The following is a 22,748-nucleotide window of genomic DNA, read 5'->3' on the forward strand; positions in this document are numbered from 1 at the left end:
ACCCAGTTAAAGTTCCAATTCGGAATTATTTTTCAACTAAATAGGAGCTAGAGTTAGGATTACCCGAGTTTTTGGATTCATCTGTTTTCTGTTTAAAATGCGTATCAAGTCCAATGCAACATGAGCACAAACCTCCAAAATATCTGCATGGGCAGTTTTACTCACACGAACCTATCTAAGGAGACCAAGTGACTCAGATGTCTCCGCGTTTTCAGAACACATGCTAAAGCAAGACTGGCTGTAACATCACAAATGGATATAACAACCCCCTTCAATTTCAACACGCCACTCCCCTCCTGCTTCAAGAACGTAGCATTGAAGCTAACCCTTTTACTTGCAATAAACAACTTTCCCAACCAGAGAGTCTGCCTGATAAAAATAAGACTCCAAATATTGATTTTAATTGGAATGAAGTGCTGCAACATTATGCATAAAGCTTTAGTGAAGTGGCAATTTACCTAAGGGGTTTACTGATTGAAAAGCTCTCAAACCTGAAACCGCTAGAGAGGTAGAAAGAAAAAAGGGACTCTCTGGGGTGGGGGTGGAGGGTAGACTGGTAAAACAAATCCCTCTCTGCAAATCTGAAGCAGATGTTAGTGTAGAGAGAAGTCAATTCAGCAAGGTACAATCAGCTTTACAAAAATTATTCCGTTAAAAGAGAACGGGCTCTTGAAAGAGCTAAATGTTTTTCTGTTCATTTGCTATACTAAGGAATCTTCAAGGAGACTGGTGTTGCAATTACAACTAATCCTCCCCAAAAAATTAACTGTGTTGAAGGCTTTGTAATTTCCCTAGGTACAATTTAGCTGTCACTTACTTTAAAATTTACTCAAACATGCGTTCCGAACAGCACTAACTTCACATGTCAAGTGCTTTCCAGCCAATTGAGTCTAAACTGGAAGTCGGTGTTAAACAACTGAATGATTAGACAAGATAGCTCATTTCCCTGCTCTTTTGTTCAGAATAAAATGCCACATTTACATTATCAGACTCAACAGGATTTTCTGACAGAGGGAGAAAAAACCCTAGTGAACACTGTCCGCACCAAGCACATGAAGCCTGTCATTTACCAATCATCCTTCAAAAAGCAATAGCCATGAATGTAACTTAATTACGACCCAACGATCCTTGACGAAAAATCATCTTATCACTGCCCTGTCCCCATAGGGCAAATGAGACACTTTTGTCCTTTGGCACTGATGATGCTAAATTCCTAATTGCAATAATGGAGTAAGAGAGCCAAACATCCTTAATTTCATTGCAAGACATAGAGAGTTTTAATGCAAATATTTGAAATAAAGCTGCTGCAAATTAGAGAAACTGTCCCTACCAGAGATGGCTTTTCTCTAAAAATACCTCCTAATGCCTATTTTAAAAGTAAATCAACTTGTGTGCTACAGAATTTTCTCAAACTGAATCACAGGTGAATTTAACTCTGTGAAAACAAAAGAAAAATTGTTAAGGCACAGTATTCACACTAACTGCTACATAAGAAACCAAGTAATATGGCTTTATGTGAAACTAATCACAAACCAGCACATGATGCTTTAACGGATGGACAGTGCTGTATTACAAAACGTTGATCATAAAAATACAGCTATTAACCCACTTGTGTTCAGTGACTTAAAATCACAGAATATTCTGTTGGTCCAATCTAGAATATGCATAAATTTAATAGCTCAAGATGTTCTGCTTTGATTCTTTCCCCAGAGGTAATATTTTTACAAAAGGGAGCGCTAATAAAATTATGTTAAAATGGGAACCATATCAAGTTTCTCATGAGGTTAAATACTCCTATTTTTGGTAGTGTCAAGTTGGCTTGCACATCTTTCTTGGAAGAAAAAAATTACCAGTAATTACTGCATCTGTTTATTTCTTCTGTGGAAAATAGGTAGTAGCAAAGTACTGTACAGCACAGAAGCAGACAATAATCAGCAGTGATTGTTTTTTCCTTTTCCATGCTCGGCTGTAAATTCTCATTTTCAACATGCACTGCAATTTAACAAGAATTTTAGAAAAATTATGGCTATGTACAGAGAAGAGGGGCACATGTAAATATTTAATCCTACAATTGTCAAAATCTTCAAAAGGAAATCAGAGATTCCCTTACAAGCAATTAAAAAGTTTGAATTAAATTAAGAACACAAAACACCAGTGCAACCAATACTGTGCAACATGAAAAAACGCTCCACAGCTAATTTCAGAGGTATGCTGACAACCTGCAGCTAAATGACAACATTTCAGTATGATACTTGAGCTGTAGGATGGCAAATAGTAAGCACTACTGCTGAAAGAAATGACTAACGCTTACTTCAGTCAATCAGAACTTTGAAAAACTCTTCACACTTCCAACACAAAAATCAGTAAAATGCAATTATTCTTCCAAAGGTAAGTGTGTAGAGAAAAACTTTGCTGTTTTGTCTCTCTACTTCTAAGAAGGCAAAAAGAAAATGAGCTTTCTTTGTATATATCTGTATATCTCTGTGTATATATATATATGACATATATTAAGAGTTATACAGGTAAGTACCAATGACTCTGTAGTCCTACAGTTCTACAGTATGGAATTATTTTCTTCTTGAAAAGTCTAGTCTCAAAAATCTCTTCATTAAAAATAATAAAACAAAATACAAAAAAATCTTTTTTTTTTTTTAGTTTTGCAAATAATTTATAATCCAAAAGAATGAGGAAGCAAGCTAAAACAACATTTTCACTGTCTCATCTACACACGATCACATCACATAACCATCCATACACTATCTCAAGTGAAGAGAACCCAGTACTACCATGTACAACTCTACACGTCAATGTACATAAAGCAATTATGTAAAAGCAACCACACTTACTGTGCACTATAAAGCATATCAGATATTTTTCCAACACATTAGTTACATATGACTGCAGTTAAATTACTTTCACAAACATCTGCCTCATCTTGTGATATAATCAAGGCAGTGTTGCTGACTGCACCCTGCATAATTCTGTTGACCAATCCACTAAAATGCTGTTTTCAGAAAAAAATATGTATGTACCAACGGGAATTACACCTTTTTGATGAGAATTTTGAATGCAGAAGATACATTTTTCCATGCCCAGAATATTTACAAGGTCTAAAACTATCTGCATATTAACGTTTCGTTAATATGCATCTTTGAGGCTGACATACATGCACAATACTATGAAATATTCACTTATTTCATAGGTATGTTATTATATTTAATATTAAATCAGTAACACTTGATATACATGAAACACACTGTAAGAAGCTTATCAGTCGCTGTTGTTGGAAGACATTAAAATTGCATGACAACATAAATGACATACTAAGGAAAAAAGGATTGTGCATACAGTAGGGAAAGCTAAAAGTAATTCTTAGCTCAATTTCAATAAGCACTTGCTATATACTTCTTATATACGATAATTCAGATATCCTGCATCTCAGTGAAAAAGTTAAGCATAGGAACATGACATGAAATAACAGGTACTTCCTGCCAGAATGAGTGCATGAACCTCCACTTCCTACCAGAACAATTGCAGGAGCTTTCTTCGCTATATTAAATGGTATTAAAAGCATACAGAGAAAAAAATCACAGGAGACAAACTAGACACTGATTTTCTTCAATTTTAAATTCATCACCCTACAGGCAACAAAGTAAAATTATCTGATATCCACAAAATTTAATTTAAAATATTTCCATGTCCAAAAAGTGCTCTTCAATTCAGCTGAGATCTACTGTATACTGCTGTAAAATAATGGCTTTGATGGGAAAATGCATACTACTTAACCTCAAGAGCTATGTATATCCATCATACTCTGTATAGCTATTTTGTCAAACAGACTTTAAAACCAACTTATTTGCAAGCGTATTTCAATAAGCAGCCATTTCATTTTTGATGTCCATAAAACATAGCCGTTGTTCCCATATCAATATCACGTAATGTACAACTGGTGAAAACCAACTTACCTAACTTAGGAAACCATTCATTACTACTCTAAGATAACTTAAAGCATTATATGCATGTGAATGTTTGCAGACATCAGCACTTTCCAACATGAATGCTACTATTCATAGCGTACAAAGGTCACTTTAACAGAAGTATCATTACTTAATTCATCTACAGCCCAAACATAGCTTACTTTTCAAGGTGAACTGTAATCAGAGGGGAATAAAGGGCAGCAGTTTCTGCCAACCCGAGGTTCACAATGGTCTCATGCAACCGATTCACTGTTTCAACTTCACCTCGGATGGCAGCGGCATTAAGAAGGCGGAAAAAAGATGCAACCGCTCTATCCGAGATCGGAACGTCCTTCTCTTTCATCTCTGTTAGAATGCTAATAGCATCTACAATGAAACAACACAAAAGACCCTTAGGTAATTTCATGTAGGGAAAACAAACTGCTATTAAAACAGCATTTCAAACCCAGCAGGAATGTAAATTCTGGTGTATAATGCCGATTTCAAGTTAATTACTACTTGCATTTCTAAACGAGACTACAATTATAAATCCACAATAGCATGGTTTTATCATTTTCCTGCAACTTTGACTACAAATTATAGATAGGAACTGTGTGCCCACTCTGCACCACATAACCCTGTATAGTCTGCCCTATAGCTGCAAGATTCTACTAAATGGATGCTTTTATCGTTCAATGCTAACATCTGCTAAATCACTCCATTGTTTCTTCAGCAGATGGCTTGTCACGAGGCCAGATAATAAAGATATGTTTACACTGTATATACAGCCAGACTAATGGTCTGATACCGATAGGGCCTGTTTGCTGTGTCGATACTAATTAGCCAAGGAGAGCCAATGAAAGCTTTCTAACAGACTGCATGTTAAAACATTAGGTTCATTAAGCTTCATTAGTAAGGCAGAAACAAACATTTTGGTATATGGAATAAGTGCATTTTTATAATGTTCTTAATTATTGCATAGAGAGAATGTTTTGACCACTTTACATTTGGCTACATTTATGAATTGCTTTATTTTCTGAGGGACACTTATGCTCTTAAAAGCAAGCTAATCTTTTCAAGCTGCTTTAACGTAGAGGTAGGCATGATCTGATTCGTTATTATAGGGAAAACATCAGCTTTGTTTATTATTTTTCTAACATCAAGATTAAGACAAATTTCAGAGAAGAATCTTACAAGAAAAAGCATTACATTAGATTTTTAATATTGTTGCATAGCATTTTGGATTCAAAATGTTATGGTTTTGTAAGTTTGAATTGTACTTTTATTGTGCCAGGTCTTCTACAAAATCTCAGAACTCAATGTACAGAATCGCACTTTAAAGTTGATGATATTCTAGGATTCTTTTAAAGATCAACCAAACCATGTAAATTGTAGAATGATATTAGACTAAATTACTGAAATTAAAGAGCTAACAGCTTAATGCAAACAACTACAAATCCAGAATTAGGCAGCTGGCAGAACACTCATTAAAAGCCAAAATTTCCAGGCCGTTTGACAGATTGACTCTAAAAAGTAATAACAAACACACATAAGAATAGTAACAGGAAAAAAATATATACTTTATAAAAATTTAAATGATTTTTTTGCCGTACTTGGCTCTTATGAGAAGGTTATGTTTATAGGTTTTATGTTCAGCCTTCAGACCTTCTTAAGCAAAAACAAAGCCATTAGTCTAGGCACATACGCAATTTGTGCCATAAGTCATGATCTTCAAACTCAATCCAAACAGCAATGCTAATAAAAACTAGCTGCAGAAATGCAAAAAGCACTGAGCTGTGCAAATGTAAATGACAAGCTTGCCAATCCATTAAAACTAATGGCCTGCACTGTCCAAGCATCTCTGGTTGAATTCACATGCAAATTTGTATGCAAAATGTTCAAGCACTTTTCAGGACATGATATACCATTAATATCAACTCAGTTTTTATTCCTGAAGCAAGATACCTTTATTATATAGCAGAAATACAGAATAAAAGCAAAAAGGATTACCTTCTAGTCTACCATGCTTTGCTAAGGCTTCTACCAGAGCTATGTATTTTCCAGAGTCAAGAGCAACAGGTGAGCTCTTAGGGAAGCTAGAAATTAAAATATTAAGAACTGTATCAGTAGAAGTTTAGATCTTACAAATAAAGCTTTAAGATTTATTTTTAAAAACTATGCAGTAAAAGAAAAGCACCGAGAGCTAAAAGTTTTAAGTGTTAAAGGAAAAATCTGATGTACCTCAAAAGATGAAAAAATATTTTCTACAGCTTTCCACCAACAAACCCCCCAATTTTAAAGAAATTTAAAGAAATGTTTTAAAGAGACAAATGGTTTTATTATGTGATAGTTTTTGCAGAAAATAACAGTTTCCCAGAAGTCTGAAAAGAAAAATACAGTCCTCATATATTCTTTCCAATAAGGAAAAGAATACGAAGCTATTCAACCTTTGATCAACACATGAAAATCGACTACTTTTACGTTACTGCCATGTATTTATTTTCTCTTTCCTGGAACTTATTAAATGAATTCCTCTTCTGCTGCTTCTTTTCGTACCAATTCAAAAAGTTGCCCCTCAGCAGTTTTATGTGGCACTCAGGGCAGATGAGTAAAAACGTGCTACTGCACTGAAGCTTTAGTAGAAGAGTTGATTTTACTTCATACAAGATCACCATGGGAATTGTGTGCAAGTGCTAGTATGCCTGAAATCAATACAATAGCGTATGCTGAGTACTGAATTCCTTGATATTCACAGCTCCATTATTTCACATAGTTTCAAACCTAAGCAAGGTGTGTTGAGCACCTGCCTCTTAAAATACTGTAAAACAAAAACAAATACTTTGAGTATATATCAAAACATGAAAGTAACACAACTTGTTTTGCTCCCCAGCATCAGACTGAAGGGAAGCTTTGAAGGGCAAAAGGGAAAGGAGGCAAGTAAAAGGACTATCTGTTAGGCTCCTAGTTAAGTCAGTCACAGCATGTTTTAGCCAGGAACTAATTTTCATCAGAAATACATAAAGATGTGAAAGTAAAAATTAAACAGAATGTTTATTGTCAATCTTAAAACACAACACCACTCGATAGCACTACTGTTCTAAAGATAATATGAGTACAGCATATTCTAAGAATGCATTCTAGATTCTATTCTAATACACAATACAGGTACTTCTTTTCTTCCTTCTTAATTTAAGCCAAACTTCAATTTAGATACTAGGTGTGTTTAAAATGAAAACAAAACAGATCCTATACAGCAATTTGCTTTTTTTGTTTTCATTAAAAAAATTATTGTCCATACAAAGTAGCTGTTTCTGATGTTCAATTACAGAAAACATTTTTTTGTTAAAAAATCCACAGCCCTGTTTTAAATGTACATACATTCATGGGGAAAACTAATTAAAAATGGATGAGGGGGTTAATATTCAACCTACTTAATTCAACAAGGTCTGTGTATCAGCATAAATCTCTGTGACATGTTTCAGTGCCGGTGTACTTACACTTTTTCTTTCAGGTTCATTGCCTCTTCTAAATTATCATGTCGACAGCACAAATTTATTAAGGCTGCATAGCCACCGACAACCATGTCCGGTTCGTATTTGGCTTTCACTTCAAGGGCTTTTTGCATATTCTAAAAAAGGAACAAAGCAAAGATGTGAACTAGAGGAAAAGTCAATATGACATTATGAATCTTATATGTTCAGTGTGCAGTTATGCGACTGCTCCAGTACTTTTAATAGTAGAAGATCCACATTTTAAAGCACAGAACTGAAATGGTTTAGAAAATCTTAAAAGACAATTTCGCAGAAGTCGGCATCTACGACACCCTATAGGTTAACTTCAGAGGATATTTCAAATTAACTTTCTAGCTTCAAATTTATTTTTTCTTCAGACTTTTTTTTTTTTTTTACTCCATACAGACACTGTATATGTACCTAAGTTCTGAAACAGTTCTCATTTGGAATTCATAACAGATTTTCACCTGGTGTTCTGCCAAAATAAAATAAAGCCATTTCCTAAAGGATAAGATTCTACTTAACGATGTCATAGAATACCTTTTTCTATATACATTTCTATTCATACGTTTGACCATTTTGAACTTACAATGGTATTTGCTTCTACTCTTATTTCATATGCAAAATTGTAGAGACAGACAACTGAGAATCATTCCTTCTGAACTACATTCTTAGAAGTGAATATTGTGTTATCATCTGCACAACTGTTACTGTTCCTACTTATACAGCCTTATAGGCAGGATCATACAGAACAAGAAACTAAATAGAAGTGTGGTGATACCTCACAAATTACAGACACAAGCTAAATGAATGTAAACTACAGCTGGACGCCTGCCGAATGAAGGCAAGAGACCCTTTATCTCAGAAGAGCTTTCCTCCTGCAGGAAAATGGAATTTCAATCCCTGCATTAACAACCTAGTAGTATTTGAATTGCAAATGACTAGTGCATGTATCAGTTGCTTGACAATCTAGATATAAGAGACCGGAGCCATGGCTTGAAAGGACATTTGGCATGTATGATAAACCTATCACAGCTGTTACTATCATTCACTTTGCAGATTATTGTAAACAAACTTCAGCAACCCCAAAACATGCCATTCAAGGTGTTGCTGAAATTAGTTAACCTTTTGATTTAATTGCTTTTTACACTTATGTTTGATTTATAAGCATCAAACCATGAAACCTCAAGTACCGCACTTGTCTTTGCTTAACCACTGTCTTTCCATAATAGAGTCATTTATGTCCCTTTAAAAATATAGCTATGCGTTTCCAATTATCTCTGCATTGCTTAAGATACCTCTTCTTCACAAAGAGCATATATGAGTTGTTTCAAGACATCTGTAATAGGCTGGTTTTCAGCTTTTCGCTTTTCTAGTTTCTTCTCCAAAGCAGACACGTCAGATTTAGCACTCTAAATGAAGGTAACAGAAAAAAATGTCAATTTCAAAAACACCCTTCCCTGAACAACTTGTCGGATCACTTTAATGAAAGACAGACTAAATAATCCTCTTCTTCTATAGTATGTGAAAATTTCTAATCATTTAAGATGCTTTTATCTGTTTAAAGAGTACATACTAATTAAACATTTGAGTCAGAATATATTTCTTTTTTTAAAAGAACAGTAAGTAGCATATCTACAAAGGTCAACGCTACTACTTCTTTCATACTCTTATTTGTGCTCAGGGAAGTAGGGAACATAAGCCTGTTTCTTTTCCCATCTCTATTCTGTTCAGATCAGAGATGTAAAACTTGACATTGCACCATTACATGCAGTATGGATTTACATGGTTCCTGCCACTCAAGTGGATCACTGTAATTTACAAGCATGAATTAAGCTTCACAACATCTCTGTTAACTAACTAGAAATTCAAAAAAAAAAGAAAAAGTAATTAGTAGACAGGGAAACTGAGGCATGAAACTTCAGCCAACTCCAAGGTCAAGCACCAGGTCTACTTGAAAAATCTGGACAGCCTTTATTCCTACTCTGTAAAGTAACCTCTGAACTTCAAGTGGTATATTTCAGTAACATTATATACTTCCATGACCTGATAGCTAGCGATTACAGTTCATCCAAAACCCATATCAAAACATTATTACTATTCTTGTAAGAACAAACATAACCACTGATGAATTTACTTACGTCTGTAATGTCTTCTGAAGACATGGATTTTTTAGGAGATAGTAATCTCACATCCTAAAAAGTAGTAAGACAGTAAATAGATCGTTAATTCAGAACAAGAAGTTCTGAATTATTACAGTATTTATCACACTAAAAATGCTGTAGTTACATAATTACAAATTAAATCTGCATTATGCAGAATTATTACACTGACAAGAAAAACACTCAAATGTATCCCCCTAACATTTCATACATAAGAATGACAATAATTTAAACAGTTACTGAAAAATCATGGCAAGGCAAAAAGGCTTAAATATAAATCATTGCATAAGCACATTTATTTTGCAAAGGAAAATACATATGCACAGAGTACACATTTTTTATTTTTATTTTTTTAGTTTTAAAGGGATTGCCACAGAAGCACAGACCTTAATTAATTCAGGAACTTGAGAGGAGTCCAGCAGTCTGCAAATGCCGCTGCAGTAAGTTGCAGGGATAACTATATTCTGTACCAAGAGGTGGAGAAAAAATTATATGAGTTTTGAAACACAACCAAAATGAAATTTGTCTAACAGAAATTATCTAAGACGTAATTCAAGTCTCCAGCTCTCACATGTCATTGAGAAGTGGTCTGGTTGTACTTAAAAGCAGCAATTTCAAATCTAATAGATACATGTCAGGCAGGACAGGCATTATGTAGCAAAAAATGAAATGGTACCATCTTCTTCAGCTGATGGAAGTATTGTCTCAAACGCTCCTCCTTGGCCTGTACCTCTGAGTCACTCATGCTGTCAATCAAGTGATAAAGAAAATAGCCAACAGCTTCTGTGGAAAAAAACAAGAGAAAGCATTCCACTAAAATTACCGAGACTGTCATGTTATCAAGATTAATTTATAAGAAATCATTTTGGTGTGAGATGTCACCCTGATGAGAGGCTCTGAAATGGCAACAATGATCACTGAGGCATAGAGATTATGTGGTTTGGGAGCACATATCTAACTGGTGAGTGAAAGGAATATTAATTATTTTCAGACCCAGTGACAGCTTTTCAGTACAGAATCTTACTTCAATCTATTTTTTCCACTACTGTGTGACAGAAGTGGTGCTGCCCAAGGCCTTCCCCCCCTTTCCTGCCCACTACCCCAAATAGTTGCCACAAATATTTTGTCACTGCTCAAAAGAAAAAACTGATTTCTACCACTTTGCATATTTAGTATGTACATTTTACCCATTATATTCTATTACCAAGCTACATTAAGTATTGTAATACTGATATGAAGGCATACGAGATATTTTAACCATTACATATCTAATATTGAAAGGGATGTCTATTAACCAATGAAAATTAAAAGTACTGCTGCTGATATTCTTATCTATACAAGTGAAAAATATACTGGGTCCTGTACTTGAGAATCAGAACAGTATTACTACTGTCTTCTCAAGAGGTCAGCTTTCGCTCCCTGTAAACCTCCCCTAACAGGAGAATTTTTGGTTTTTAAATTCAGATTATATGGAAAAAATACATATTTACTCCAAAGTATAAGACTTGGGATATTAAGTACCATTGTGCTTCATAAATTTGTAAAAGCCACTACAGGTAGAACTAGATGGAAAAACTGCTTGTACTGTCTTTTAAAGTATTTAAGCATTGCTACTGTGCTCATTCTGAATCTGTATTTTGGTAAAAATTTAGAAAAATAAAATAGTTATCGGCAAGTTTGTTCATAATTCTAAAAAGAAAAAGATTTAATGGATTTCAAAAACATGCTCTGATTATGAGAATCGGGATTTTACCCAACATGTTTTCAAATTTCACTTTCAAAAAGAAGCAATCAGTGTTTACTGTTGTAATCCCTCAAACCCATCATTACACAGAAGAACGGATTTGTGGATAAGTTACAATCATAGAAATTGAAACTCTACCAGTTGGTCCTGGAGGCGTCAGGCAATATCGTTCATCCTTGTACAACAGTTCTGTTATCTAGTAAGACAGAATAATCGTACATTGCAGCCAAAAGAAGCAAGCAAGGACAAATAGTACCTAAAATTCAATTCTCAAAATAATAAAACATCTCTCTGTTAAGTATTACTCTTTACCACATCACAGTAATTCTGTAAAAAAAAAAAAATATATATGTATATACAAGGGATTTTTTGTTTGTTTTGTGTTTTAGTTTTTTTTTTGAAATAGTAGGTTTTTCTTAAAAATATATACTGCAGAGTGAAACACGTTTGAAATGCAGCAGAAAGACAGATTCTGTAGTATGCTTATGTATCATTCTACAGAAAGTTAACTATTATAAGACATGACTTAAAGCAAGTATTAACTGATGTCACTCATGGAGACGTGAACAGTTATGCTCCAATTTACCGAAAGGCTGAAAGTGATCCATAAAGTTTTATTATTATTATTTTAAAATCCTCAAAGAAGAAAATACAGGAACATGATTTAGCATGCTCTCTTAGATTTAAGATAACTAGTATAGTTATCCTGAATAAATGCAGTTTTGAATAACAAAACACGCATCCATAAAAATTAATTGCATTCTTTATACTTTGTCTAAATTTAGCACATGTTCCATTAGTCTTGTACAAATTGAAGAGATATGTAGATTTTACTTCAGAGGAAAAGAAGCACTTACTCTACACTCCCCTCACATCCTACTCATAAATGCTTTACTTCAACCTAAACATCTTTTTTAAAAACCATTTGACTGTTCTTAAGTAAATTATATCAACTTTACTTAAAAATCCAAGTTTTTAACTACTTCCAAGAATTTAACTATATCTGTCACAACTGTAGGATGAAATGTGAAAGAATTAGGAGAGGGATGCATTCTCAGTGTCAGAGACCTGTGTTTAGACAATGACAAAACAAAAGGAACCTTCACTTTTAATTGTTAATGAAAATGAATAAAGTCAGAAAACACCAAGTGTAATGTATTCTATCACTTGTCATTCTTTCAACTACACAGATGGTTAAACTACCAAGTTCTTTTGTCCTTTTCCCTTTAAGGAACAGAACAACCTCCAAATATAATAAAAACTATGAAAGTCATAACACATTTCTCATCCTGAATCAAATTCCATATAATATAGAAAGGAACGGATTGCAGAGAAAAAACAAATGCATGGTATTATTTTTCATGCCAAGTAACTAATAATTCCCCAAGTTAGCATTTTTTATTTTAGAAAGATGGCAAAAATATACCTTTCCTCCATTGTGGAGAATGGCGTAACTAACAGTAGCCATGACAATGTGCAGACCTCCAACTGCACTCCAAGTTTAATTCTGTTACAGGAGCAATAAAACAGATCCCCTTTTTCCTCCCCCCACCTTCCATCTCCACACACAAGAAGGAAGAATAAACAGACAAAAACGTTCTCTGGCCAGCCTCTGACAGAAAATGATAGGAAAACTAAAAATTCTGCACCTCACAGCTATAGCTGATTTATATAAATCTTTAAACAGCAACTTCCCAAATTTCTATTTCCATTTCATTGCATGACTTTTTCACAAAATCTGAAATACACTGCAAGCCAAGCACTGACTTATATTAGTCAGTAGGTACAGTAATAAGAAAAACACAGGAAGCAGTGCTTCTCCTCCTAAATTTGGTAATCATAAACTAGTCAGTATACTTCCTCTCTTTTAAGTCCCAGCAAAACTTATTAACCAAATTATACTGATGAGCATCTTTCTAACATAGCCCATGCTAGGGAGGGCACGATCAGTCCATTTTCATTTGACTTCGAATGACGTCCTTTACCTCTGCTTGCTTTCAATACTTCAAGTAAAATGACAAAAACCATCAGAATTCTAATAATACCTTATTGTTTTATTAGCATTGGTGTGGGGAAGAAAGCAGAAGAAGGCAGAAAAAGGATATTTTTTAAAATGTCAGGTTAGTCAACCATGGCCAGTTTTTTTTCAGAAGCTATAACTATATACGATCTTTAGTTGTAATAAAATCCATCTACAAATCAGAGTAAAGCTACAGATGTGATATTTCACAACTGCTCTTGGCACATATTGGAATCTCTATTTCATACAGCCGCACAATCTGCCACTGACAAGTGTCTTGCTCGCAATTGCCAATTACCAGGCTCAGAATTCAAATTTAAATTAGTTCATCATAGACGTGCGTAGAACTTGATTTTATTTACAACACTACCATCTCCACTTACCTTACTCCAAAGCTGTACATCATTTGAGCTGAAGAGGGCAGCAAAGGATAACAAATTAAAACCAACAAAATCATTTTATTCTTGTATCTTTTTTCTTAAATCTACAATCTGAATTAACACTGAGGATCTTAATTAAAGCAAAGTATAAAAATTATTGTCACATATTGTTTTAGTTTTGTACAGAAGGATTGTATTGTTTTTTACTGTACTGCAACTGAATTTGTCTTCTACTAAATAACACAAAATAATGCAGCAGTTCCAATAACTAAATGTATTCCAGTTTCATTTTCAATTAATCTTTTAACATGTGCTAACTGCACTTTTTAGTTTGTACTTTATTCTGTTTACATTTCAAGAAAACAAGCTTCAAGCACAGAAGCTTCACATAGCAAACATCCAGTATGTGGAATCTGCCAGAAGTCTGGAACTCCTGTGCTTAAAACTGGATTTTTATAAACACATATATGTTTAATGTATTAAATATATAAGCACAGGCATCTATAAATTCATTTGTAACATGCAAATAACAAAGTAATCAAATCTTGCACTTAAGCTACAACATTTGCTATAGCAGGATGAAATAGACAATAAACCCAAAACCAAAGATTTCTTATTTCTCCCTTTAAAGAACAGATAAGAACTCAGTGAAGAGCAGTCCTGGGCACATCATTAGTTCACAACCCAAGACCAAACGTTATCTGCTTCACTGAAGAATAAAAAGCCCAACACATTCTGATTCTCTACAAATAATAGGAATTCTATCTAAATACTGTAACTTTTCAACAACTATAAAACAGCAGCATTAATCTAGACAAGGCTAAGAACAAAAATCAAAAGCTTAAGACCTTAATTTATTTTCCAATAAATCTCATAAGAGGAAAATGAGATGTCATTCATAACAGCTGCAAAAAACCTCAAGGCATTCATAGAAGTTTACAATCTTATTTTATGTTAAGAAGTTCAAGTGTACAAATCATTTATTTTTTACGTTACTGCCACTTGTAGTTGAAAGTGAGAAAAAATGCAGGTCCACATATAGGAAAAAAAAAAATAGAAGCTATTTGTGAGGTTAGTTAAGCTTTCTTGGGTGAACTCATTCCACCACTGACAGCATGACAATGAACGGCAGATATCAAATGCATCAATTTCCCAAAGTACTTGACTCTGAAATAGTAATGGTACATCAGGTAGGTAGAATGGGAATACTTTGAAGCAATAACTAGAAAAGAGCAGCTTCAACAGAAATCCATGAACTAGTCTGCTACTAACAGTGTTCATGTATCCCTTATGTGTCTGTGTACTGGACTTTTGTACATCAGCTCGAAACTCTGCTCATTTCTACATTTTAGACCAGCATCTAGGCATGACATTTTGCTGTGTTCAGGTTTTTAAAAAAAGATATTGTGACAACCAGTATTCTCTTCTTTTATCCTATCACACGCTCAAGCTCCATTTTTAGGCTGTTGAAGCCATTATGTTTAAAATGGAAAAGGAAAAATGAATCGGCATGCTTTCAGAAATATAAAGGTAAAATTCAGGCACAGCCAACCTCATAATACAGCTCTTGAAGACAGGTAACAATAAAAGTGAACAAGAGAAAAATATTACAGAAATGAAAACACTTAGGCCATACTTAAAAGTGGCAAGAAAGGACAACTATCAGCTGAAGGAAGCAAAAATAACAAATTGGGCATCTGGGCTCACAACAGGACTGTTTTACCGCCTGGGAAAGCAACTATTTTGCTTAAGGGGGGGTATGATTCTTCAAAAGATTATTTTCCCAATATGTGCTGATATTGCTTTGAATTTGCTTTAAATCACATTCTGATAAGCTGCACAATTCTCCTGGAGTAGGGGAATTTCATGTTAGCATGGGTGAAGCACAACAAACACAATCTTCCTATTTAGGACAAATCCTACTTTAATTGATTATTTATCTGTAGTTGCATACAGAAAATATGTATTAATTAAAATAAGAATTTAGCCATCTGAAATGTATTATTCTGAGGCTGACAACTACAAAGAACAAGAAGTTCCCCAACTAGATCTAAAGCACTATTGTACTTATCTTTTTAAAGTCAAGATCATAAGTTATATTCAATTTTAACGATTTGTTTTTTTTCTTTTTCCCTTGGTAGAACATGATCAGCTAGACAGACCTTGCTATTTACTAGATAATTATTTTGGCCATATTCATCTACCATGCTTTGCTAATATACAACCTAAATACAGTCACATTTCATAGCCATTAAAAAAAAGTTCAGGAAATTTCTTATTCATTAAAACTAGCCTCCAGACACTTGCTGTAAGTCATATTAAAGTGATTTCTATGGTGTGGAACTGAAAAAAAAAAAAATCCACCCTTATTTACGGTCTTTAATGTTTGACTGGAGCAAAAAGAATGACAGAAGTGCATGTTAGGTTTATGGAAGAAAGTATAAATTAAGAGAACCCTGCAAGTAGTATGAAATCTCCGTTGCAAACTGAGGCTAAATAGCTCTGAATACAAAATCATATCAATGTGGCTCAATAAAGCTATCAGATGTATATCTGGCTTCTATCAGTATTCAGTTCCCATTAAGCAGCTATTTAAGGGTTCATAGTGATAATCTTTAGGGGAGGCATGTGAGCACATCAATTTATCAACATAAAATTCACAAAGATAAAATCTCGAGCATTCATTACCTTTATAAGTTTGCATACTGTCAAATATTATAAAATAAGCAGGAGGATTGGTATGCTCAGGTATAGCAAAGGCAAGGAAGCCAGGAAGTGTAGAAAGAAAGAGAAATACTAAATAATAGATCTGCTACAGCTGAAATCCTACCTAAAAATTCTCAAATATGGAGCTGGAGGAAGGAAGGGGGCAAATACTGCACAGACTTATGTTCAACAAGACAAAAGAGAGGACACTTAGGTAGAGAGTATAAAAGGGGTATTCGTACAAGCTTACCTTCTAAATCCCAAAATAAGGCTGTTTCTAAACTGACGAAAATCAATAGAAGGTGTGCTTGCTGAAGACACTGTAAATGAAAGCAGTATTTCTGAATAGACATTCTGAAAAAGCCCTAAACTCCAACCTATCAGTTGGTCATGTAAATGACAGGTTAAAACCATTTTGTTAATTTAGTAAATGCTAGCAAATAAAATCAAAATTTCAAATGCTATGGTACTGGAAAAAGGTCCTAGCTTTTATCAGCTCTCAATCTGCTTCCTTTCTAAAGGGTTTAAATATTCCAAGAGAGAGAATTTTCGGCTCTTAATTGCCTTTCGTGTCAGTAGTTAACATACAAGTTTTTCATGCAAATTAGTAAGAGGAAAAAGCATTTTCACAGCAAAAAAGTAACAAGACAAATTAAAATCCCCTGTTCCAAAAAGCAAAATAAAAACCATATAACTCTAACCAGGAAAACTGGAGAAATTAGCACTGAAAAAAAAAAAAAGATACACCACATGCAAATGGTTTACTGAGTTGTTTTAGACTGAATACCTGACTTAAAATAGGCTTTACAATTTTTTTTTTTTTAAACCACAATACTTAATGTGTTTATGCCAGTGTAAATTGCTTGACAAAAAGAAAAAGTAGTTTTATCAATCTAGTGCATTATCCACTGAATTAAGTTAAACATAAGGGGACAAAAAAGAGGAAGAAACACCTTTGAATAACCCTGAGCTATTAATATTAACATTCAGAATTGTTACAGTATTGGATGTACACAAGGAAAACTGTAATTATTTTAAGAATAAATGACTTCTCAGGGTCTTTTAAGTCTATATCCTCAACTTCACACCTTTCCTTCCCTAGATATTCCAAATCATTCTATGTTCTTCTTCTACAAATGCTGTCTCTCATTCCAGCATTACAGTACAGAAGAGAAAAACAACAGCAGTATGCAGGCACTGTAAAAAGCCACCTTCACTTGCTTTCACTGCTATATCATCATTAAACCTTCTGAAAACCTAAACACACTGGGCCCCTTCTGCAAGGGCTGCAATAAAAAGACCAGGTCTTTGAGAACCTGAGAAATAAAATGCAGGAACAACATACAAAGATACTCCTTAGCTTAAGAGAGGGCATTCAGAAAATTACATTTTAAATGCTTAACTGTTTTAATTTTAAATTCTCAAGTGAAGTTGCTTTCAAGCAACCCTCCATACAAACCCTCATCTAGCGAAACTTTTTGCTCATAATAAGAGGAGCAGAAAAAGCATCTTGGTAAGCTCAGCTGCTGCTGACAATCGGCAACCTGGTTTCCTTAGCAACAAACAAGTCTGAGAAAATCAAGAGGCTGACAATGAAGTGGAATGGAACGGCATGATAGAGGGGAAAAGCAGCTCTCATGTACGCTGCCTTATGCACCCAGATTCTTCAGCTGATGCTTCATAGTTTTCATCTTGTCAGTAGGAGAAATCTATACATTATAAGGTAGAAGAAGCTGAATCAATACACCTAGATAGCAACCAGCACTGGTACACAGCCTCTGCCTCCCCTGACTACACTGATCAGACAATCTTCAACTATTTTCCATACTGCATCTATTTTTTCCCTCTTCCTAATACTGCAAAAGAAGCCAATTCAAAAAAATGTCAGTTGTTTATTAACTTTGCCTTATCGTTTTATAGGTGCTAATTAGTTTACTAGCATCATTTCAACTTGGTAAACTAATATAAGAGTACCTTCCTTTAAAGCTCAAGTTCAGAAGAAATTTTGCACAAGATTAACAGTAGTCTTTATAAAAAGAAATACCACTGCAAAATTTAAATTCAACATCCAGACAACAGCTAAACAATACACTATGTGAGAGTAATGTCATGACAATAAAACAAAATGCAGCCCACTACGTATGTACCTGGATCATATACAGTATTATATGATCCTAATAAATAGCTACCTTTAAATAACTTAAATAAAATTCAAAGCTATTTCAATAACTATACTTTTCATAGTTAACATTTTTGTTGTACTAGTAACCAAAAAAAAGTAATAGCAAAATGTAAGGTGAACCTTAAAAGATTCACTAATTGATAATGTTCATTACAAGAACAAATCACTGACTCACAGCTACTTTTTTTTTTTTTTTCATTTTTACTCATTTAGATACTGACAAAAGAACTCATTTGAGTTTTCACATGGACACTCTTTTGAAGTTTTAATATTAAATTCAGCTTCTTACTGTGATTTTTTTCATCTTTAAATGAACACAGGACTACTCTGTTTTACTACAGGTTTATGGTTAATGCTATTTTTCAAGCCTCAACACAGCATACAGTTCTTTATTAAGACTAAAGGGAAAGTCTTGAACAAAAATATCCATTGTTTGAGGGATTTTTTTCCATCAGATTTAGTCCAAGATGAGAAGTTTTATTACGAACTCCGTATAACAGGCAAATAAAAAATGTCTATGTTTTTAATTCTGAAGAGAAACATACATTACTATTTAACCAAGCATATCATCCCATTGCATACTTTTAATCAATGAAATATATTAACCTTTGCAACCAGTGACAGTCAGAACAGTCTTTGGAGAGAACTCTTAAGTGATTAAGTCATGCTGTTACAACTCCATGACCTAATTACCCTGTCAAATTCATACACAACTTCCACTGGCAAACAAACCAGCAGAGCACCCTCAGGTTAACATCAATGCCATTCAGCTCTTTAAAGCTGGTTTGTTCATAAATTATTCTGCAGTGCTTCAAACATGGTTAGACTACCATCCCATAGTAATTTTTGCCACAAACAGGAAACAAGACCAATTCCTGTGCCAAGACTTAAGCAGTTTTTGTGTAAGGCAAATTGCTTTCTTAAGTGCTCTGTATCCTATCACAATCACAGCTTTGCTAAATATGATATATTTATATTAATAATAATTACATGTAATGTTATGGCCAATATTAAAAGACAATTTAATCATCGTACACTGTCCAGAATTAGAAGTTCCAAGTTTGACATCTTGTCACAGAGAACCTCATATAATGAAAGCTTTGCTCAGACATCCCTCATATTTTTATATCCATTAATCTCTTAGCCTACACACAATCTATCAGCACTACCATTGAGTATGTAGTAACATGTGACATGAAATATACTTACATAGAGAAACAACATTTTTCAGTCTTCCATGTCCTGCTTCGTGTCTAATTTTTGCTACAAGGAATCCAACAGTTTCGAAGAGGCAGTTATTTTCCTGGAGGAAAAAAAAACAAACCAGCACTAAGTATATACAGAGAAGACTTTCTGATACTCCGTATTTTTAAATGCTTCCTTCCCAAAAAATTCTGGCATTCTACATAATATAGTGGTATCTGTTGATAACCTACTAGGTGCCCTACAGATGTCTACATGGCTAGCTAGACAAGTTGCTACTCAGAATTTACAGTTTTTATATCAAAATCGATTGCAAAAGAGAGTCAGCAACTGCAAAAAGAGTGGGAGAAGAATTCTTACATCCATAATTTGAATCAAATAAGAAAAACTTGCATCAGAAATAATTATCACTGACATAATCATAGTTCTAATCCCCAGAAGAAAAGTAATTCATATATTTAGCCTCTGACTTCTAGAAACAGAAAGCTACCAAAACCCAAGGATGATATTTAGGTTAGCTCTTAAAGAAGAAAAAAAAGCAGGGCAAACAGACCAATGATCACTTCAAAAGTAAACTCAATACACCAAACAGGCTTGATCACACAAGTTCACATTTAGAGCAGTACAGGTACCTAAACCTTTCACAGAAGACATAAAGAGAAACACATCATGCAATAATCATCTTTATGTATTCCAAATGCAAACTCACCTTCATCTGGGCACAGGCAGTTTCGATATCAGCAAAATTTTTAAAAACATAGTCTGTGTATGTTTCTGCATTGAGTTCCACCCCCAACTCATGCATCACTTTGAGGACCTCAAAGACACCTATCGAAACAGAATGGGTAAAGCTAAACACTGCAGAAAAATGAGTACCTGGAGAAACATTTAAAAATAAATGTTGCATTTCAAAAACCAGACTTGTCTCCTCAATTTCCCTTCTTGAAACTGTCAGGGAAAATACTGCATTTTTATTTGAAGCGTTAATGAAGTTCCTAATTGTGAAACTTGAAATAAATTTTACTAGACTTCCTGTTGCATGCTGCACAATCAAAACCAAGAAACTCTTTGGTAGCTACCACACTGCTAGTATAGGAAGTTATTTTCTAACATAGCCAAAATGACTATCATTTATATTGCAAAACAGCTTTTAAAGATATATGTGCCTATATTATTAGGCATAAAAACCAATCTGAAATTCAGTGCAAAGAATCAAATGAATTTCAAGAGAGAAGTACATTTATCAGCATGTAATACATTCTTAGCTTTGTTCCCAGAACCCAATCCCACTTAGTAAGGGATTTTTGTTTAAAGCTTTTTAAGTTCTGTTTAACACAAGCAGCATTTTCATCAGCAAATGGGTTAACTACTGCCTGTATCAATGCATCAGCTTCAAACTGTAAATTCAGAAAAAGACTGAAGTCTACAAAGCCCCAGCGAAGCTATGTTACAACTTCTACATGATTCAGATCAATTCACACATTACTAATGTAGATGTGCTTTTGAAGACTGTGGAAACCAAACCTTAATAGAGCTTAACAATTAGAGCACAGAGTTTTAGAGTATATTTCATGCTTTTTAATTGTTCACACTCTTCTGATGTGCAGAAACTTCTTGCAGTAACCCTAGCAAGCAAACTCCAAACCTCTGTCAAAACCAATACAGGTATTATCATTTTTGCTGGTCTAAAAATGATTTGTCAGTTGCTGCAGGACACCAGTTCCAAACAGCATATGTTTTTTTCAACTTGCATTTCATACTTATTACTTTAAAAATGTAAAGTTTCCCAAAGTCCCTGTCTTTGCCCTGGAGTGCCACCTATGGAAAAGTGACACTTCCATGAATATTTTATGCAGTGCACTATGGTGCAAATAATCAAATGTGAATTCCCTTTGAGCACTTGCAAATACATGCAGGCAAGTCACACTAGATTAAAGTCGCATCATCTGTTCGAGTTTGCCTTAAACAAAACTCTGATTTTGGCCCAGAATATGTGAAAATATGAATAAAGAATTAATTACAGCAAGTCTTTCCTGATACCTTTCAAATCTTGACAGCTACTTTCTACTTAATGTTTTCACCTTCTCAGCAAATGTATTAAACCCTCTTCTGTTGAAACCATTTCAAAAAATAATTGAGTTCCAATATGTATCATTAAGGCACTACTTGAAGTGTGAGAAGTAGCTACCACAGTGAATAAAGTATGGCAAAATTCAGGAGATTCAAGTTCAAATTTTGTACCTTGATCAAAGTACTAAATAAAGGGACTCGTTAAGCATAATCATACCTGAGTAGCCATTTCTCACAAAAACATTGCATGACCTGGCACAACTCCTAAGCAGGTAACAGCACACACAAAGATAAGGACATGAGCAGAAGACTGGGATGAAAATTAAGGAGGTACATCAGCAAAAATATTGAAGTACTGCACAAAGCCAAATTAAGGCCAAACTTCAAAAAAAGACAGGAGTGCTGCCACTCACTTCCTCATTCCTACAATGCCTGATGTGGAGTGTTTTTGGAATAGAAAGTTAACAAAAATAAAGATCCTGCATTTTCATGTTTATGTTACCATCATGCGGCAACAGAAAGCAATGAAACATTCCCACTTTTATCAAAATAGTACACGAATACACTTGATTTTTTAGAAATTGCTTATACATCATTGCAGTATTAGAAAGCACACTTAGGACTTCTTTTTCCTCAGGTAGCAAAGAAGAGACTAAAATAAAGAATGAAATGCAATTACATGCACTTAGAACACCAGTCTCTGATTTGAGAACGAAGCCCCAGAGTAGTTGTTTGTTTAGTTAGGAATTACATACATGTATGACTATGCCAATGTATTCTGTACATTACAGAACATGCAAAAAAATGAAATAC

General features: G+C 34.2%; 1 protein-coding gene across 1 annotated transcript in view; it reads right to left on the reverse strand.

Annotated features, from left to right (window-relative positions):
• LRPPRC (leucine rich pentatricopeptide repeat containing) overlaps nucleotides 1-22,748 on the reverse strand; it is a 94,196-nt gene that overhangs the window by 50,121 nt on the left and 21,327 nt on the right. The window contains exons 12-23 of the mRNA XM_019612713.2: nucleotides 20,575-20,693; nucleotides 19,872-19,965; nucleotides 16,731-16,800; nucleotides 13,778-13,805; nucleotides 11,513-11,570; nucleotides 10,307-10,413; nucleotides 10,017-10,094; nucleotides 9,610-9,663; nucleotides 8,767-8,880; nucleotides 7,454-7,584; nucleotides 5,967-6,052; nucleotides 4,139-4,343 (exon numbers count right to left, since the gene is read on the reverse strand). Coding sequence (XP_019468258.1) covers nucleotides 4,139-4,343; nucleotides 5,967-6,052; nucleotides 7,454-7,584; nucleotides 8,767-8,880; nucleotides 9,610-9,663; nucleotides 10,017-10,094; nucleotides 10,307-10,413; nucleotides 11,513-11,570; nucleotides 13,778-13,805; nucleotides 16,731-16,800; nucleotides 19,872-19,965; nucleotides 20,575-20,693 — 1,144 coding nt within the window. The remainder of the gene's footprint in view (nucleotides 1-4,138; nucleotides 4,344-5,966; nucleotides 6,053-7,453; nucleotides 7,585-8,766; nucleotides 8,881-9,609; nucleotides 9,664-10,016; nucleotides 10,095-10,306; nucleotides 10,414-11,512; nucleotides 11,571-13,777; nucleotides 13,806-16,730; nucleotides 16,801-19,871; nucleotides 19,966-20,574; nucleotides 20,694-22,748) is intronic.

The sequence above is a fragment of the Meleagris gallopavo genome, chromosome 2 (assembly GCF_000146605.3).
Source record: "Meleagris gallopavo isolate NT-WF06-2002-E0010 breed Aviagen turkey brand Nicholas breeding stock chromosome 2, Turkey_5.1, whole genome shotgun sequence".
NCBI classification, from domain to species: domain Eukaryota; kingdom Metazoa; phylum Chordata; class Aves; order Galliformes; family Phasianidae; genus Meleagris; species Meleagris gallopavo.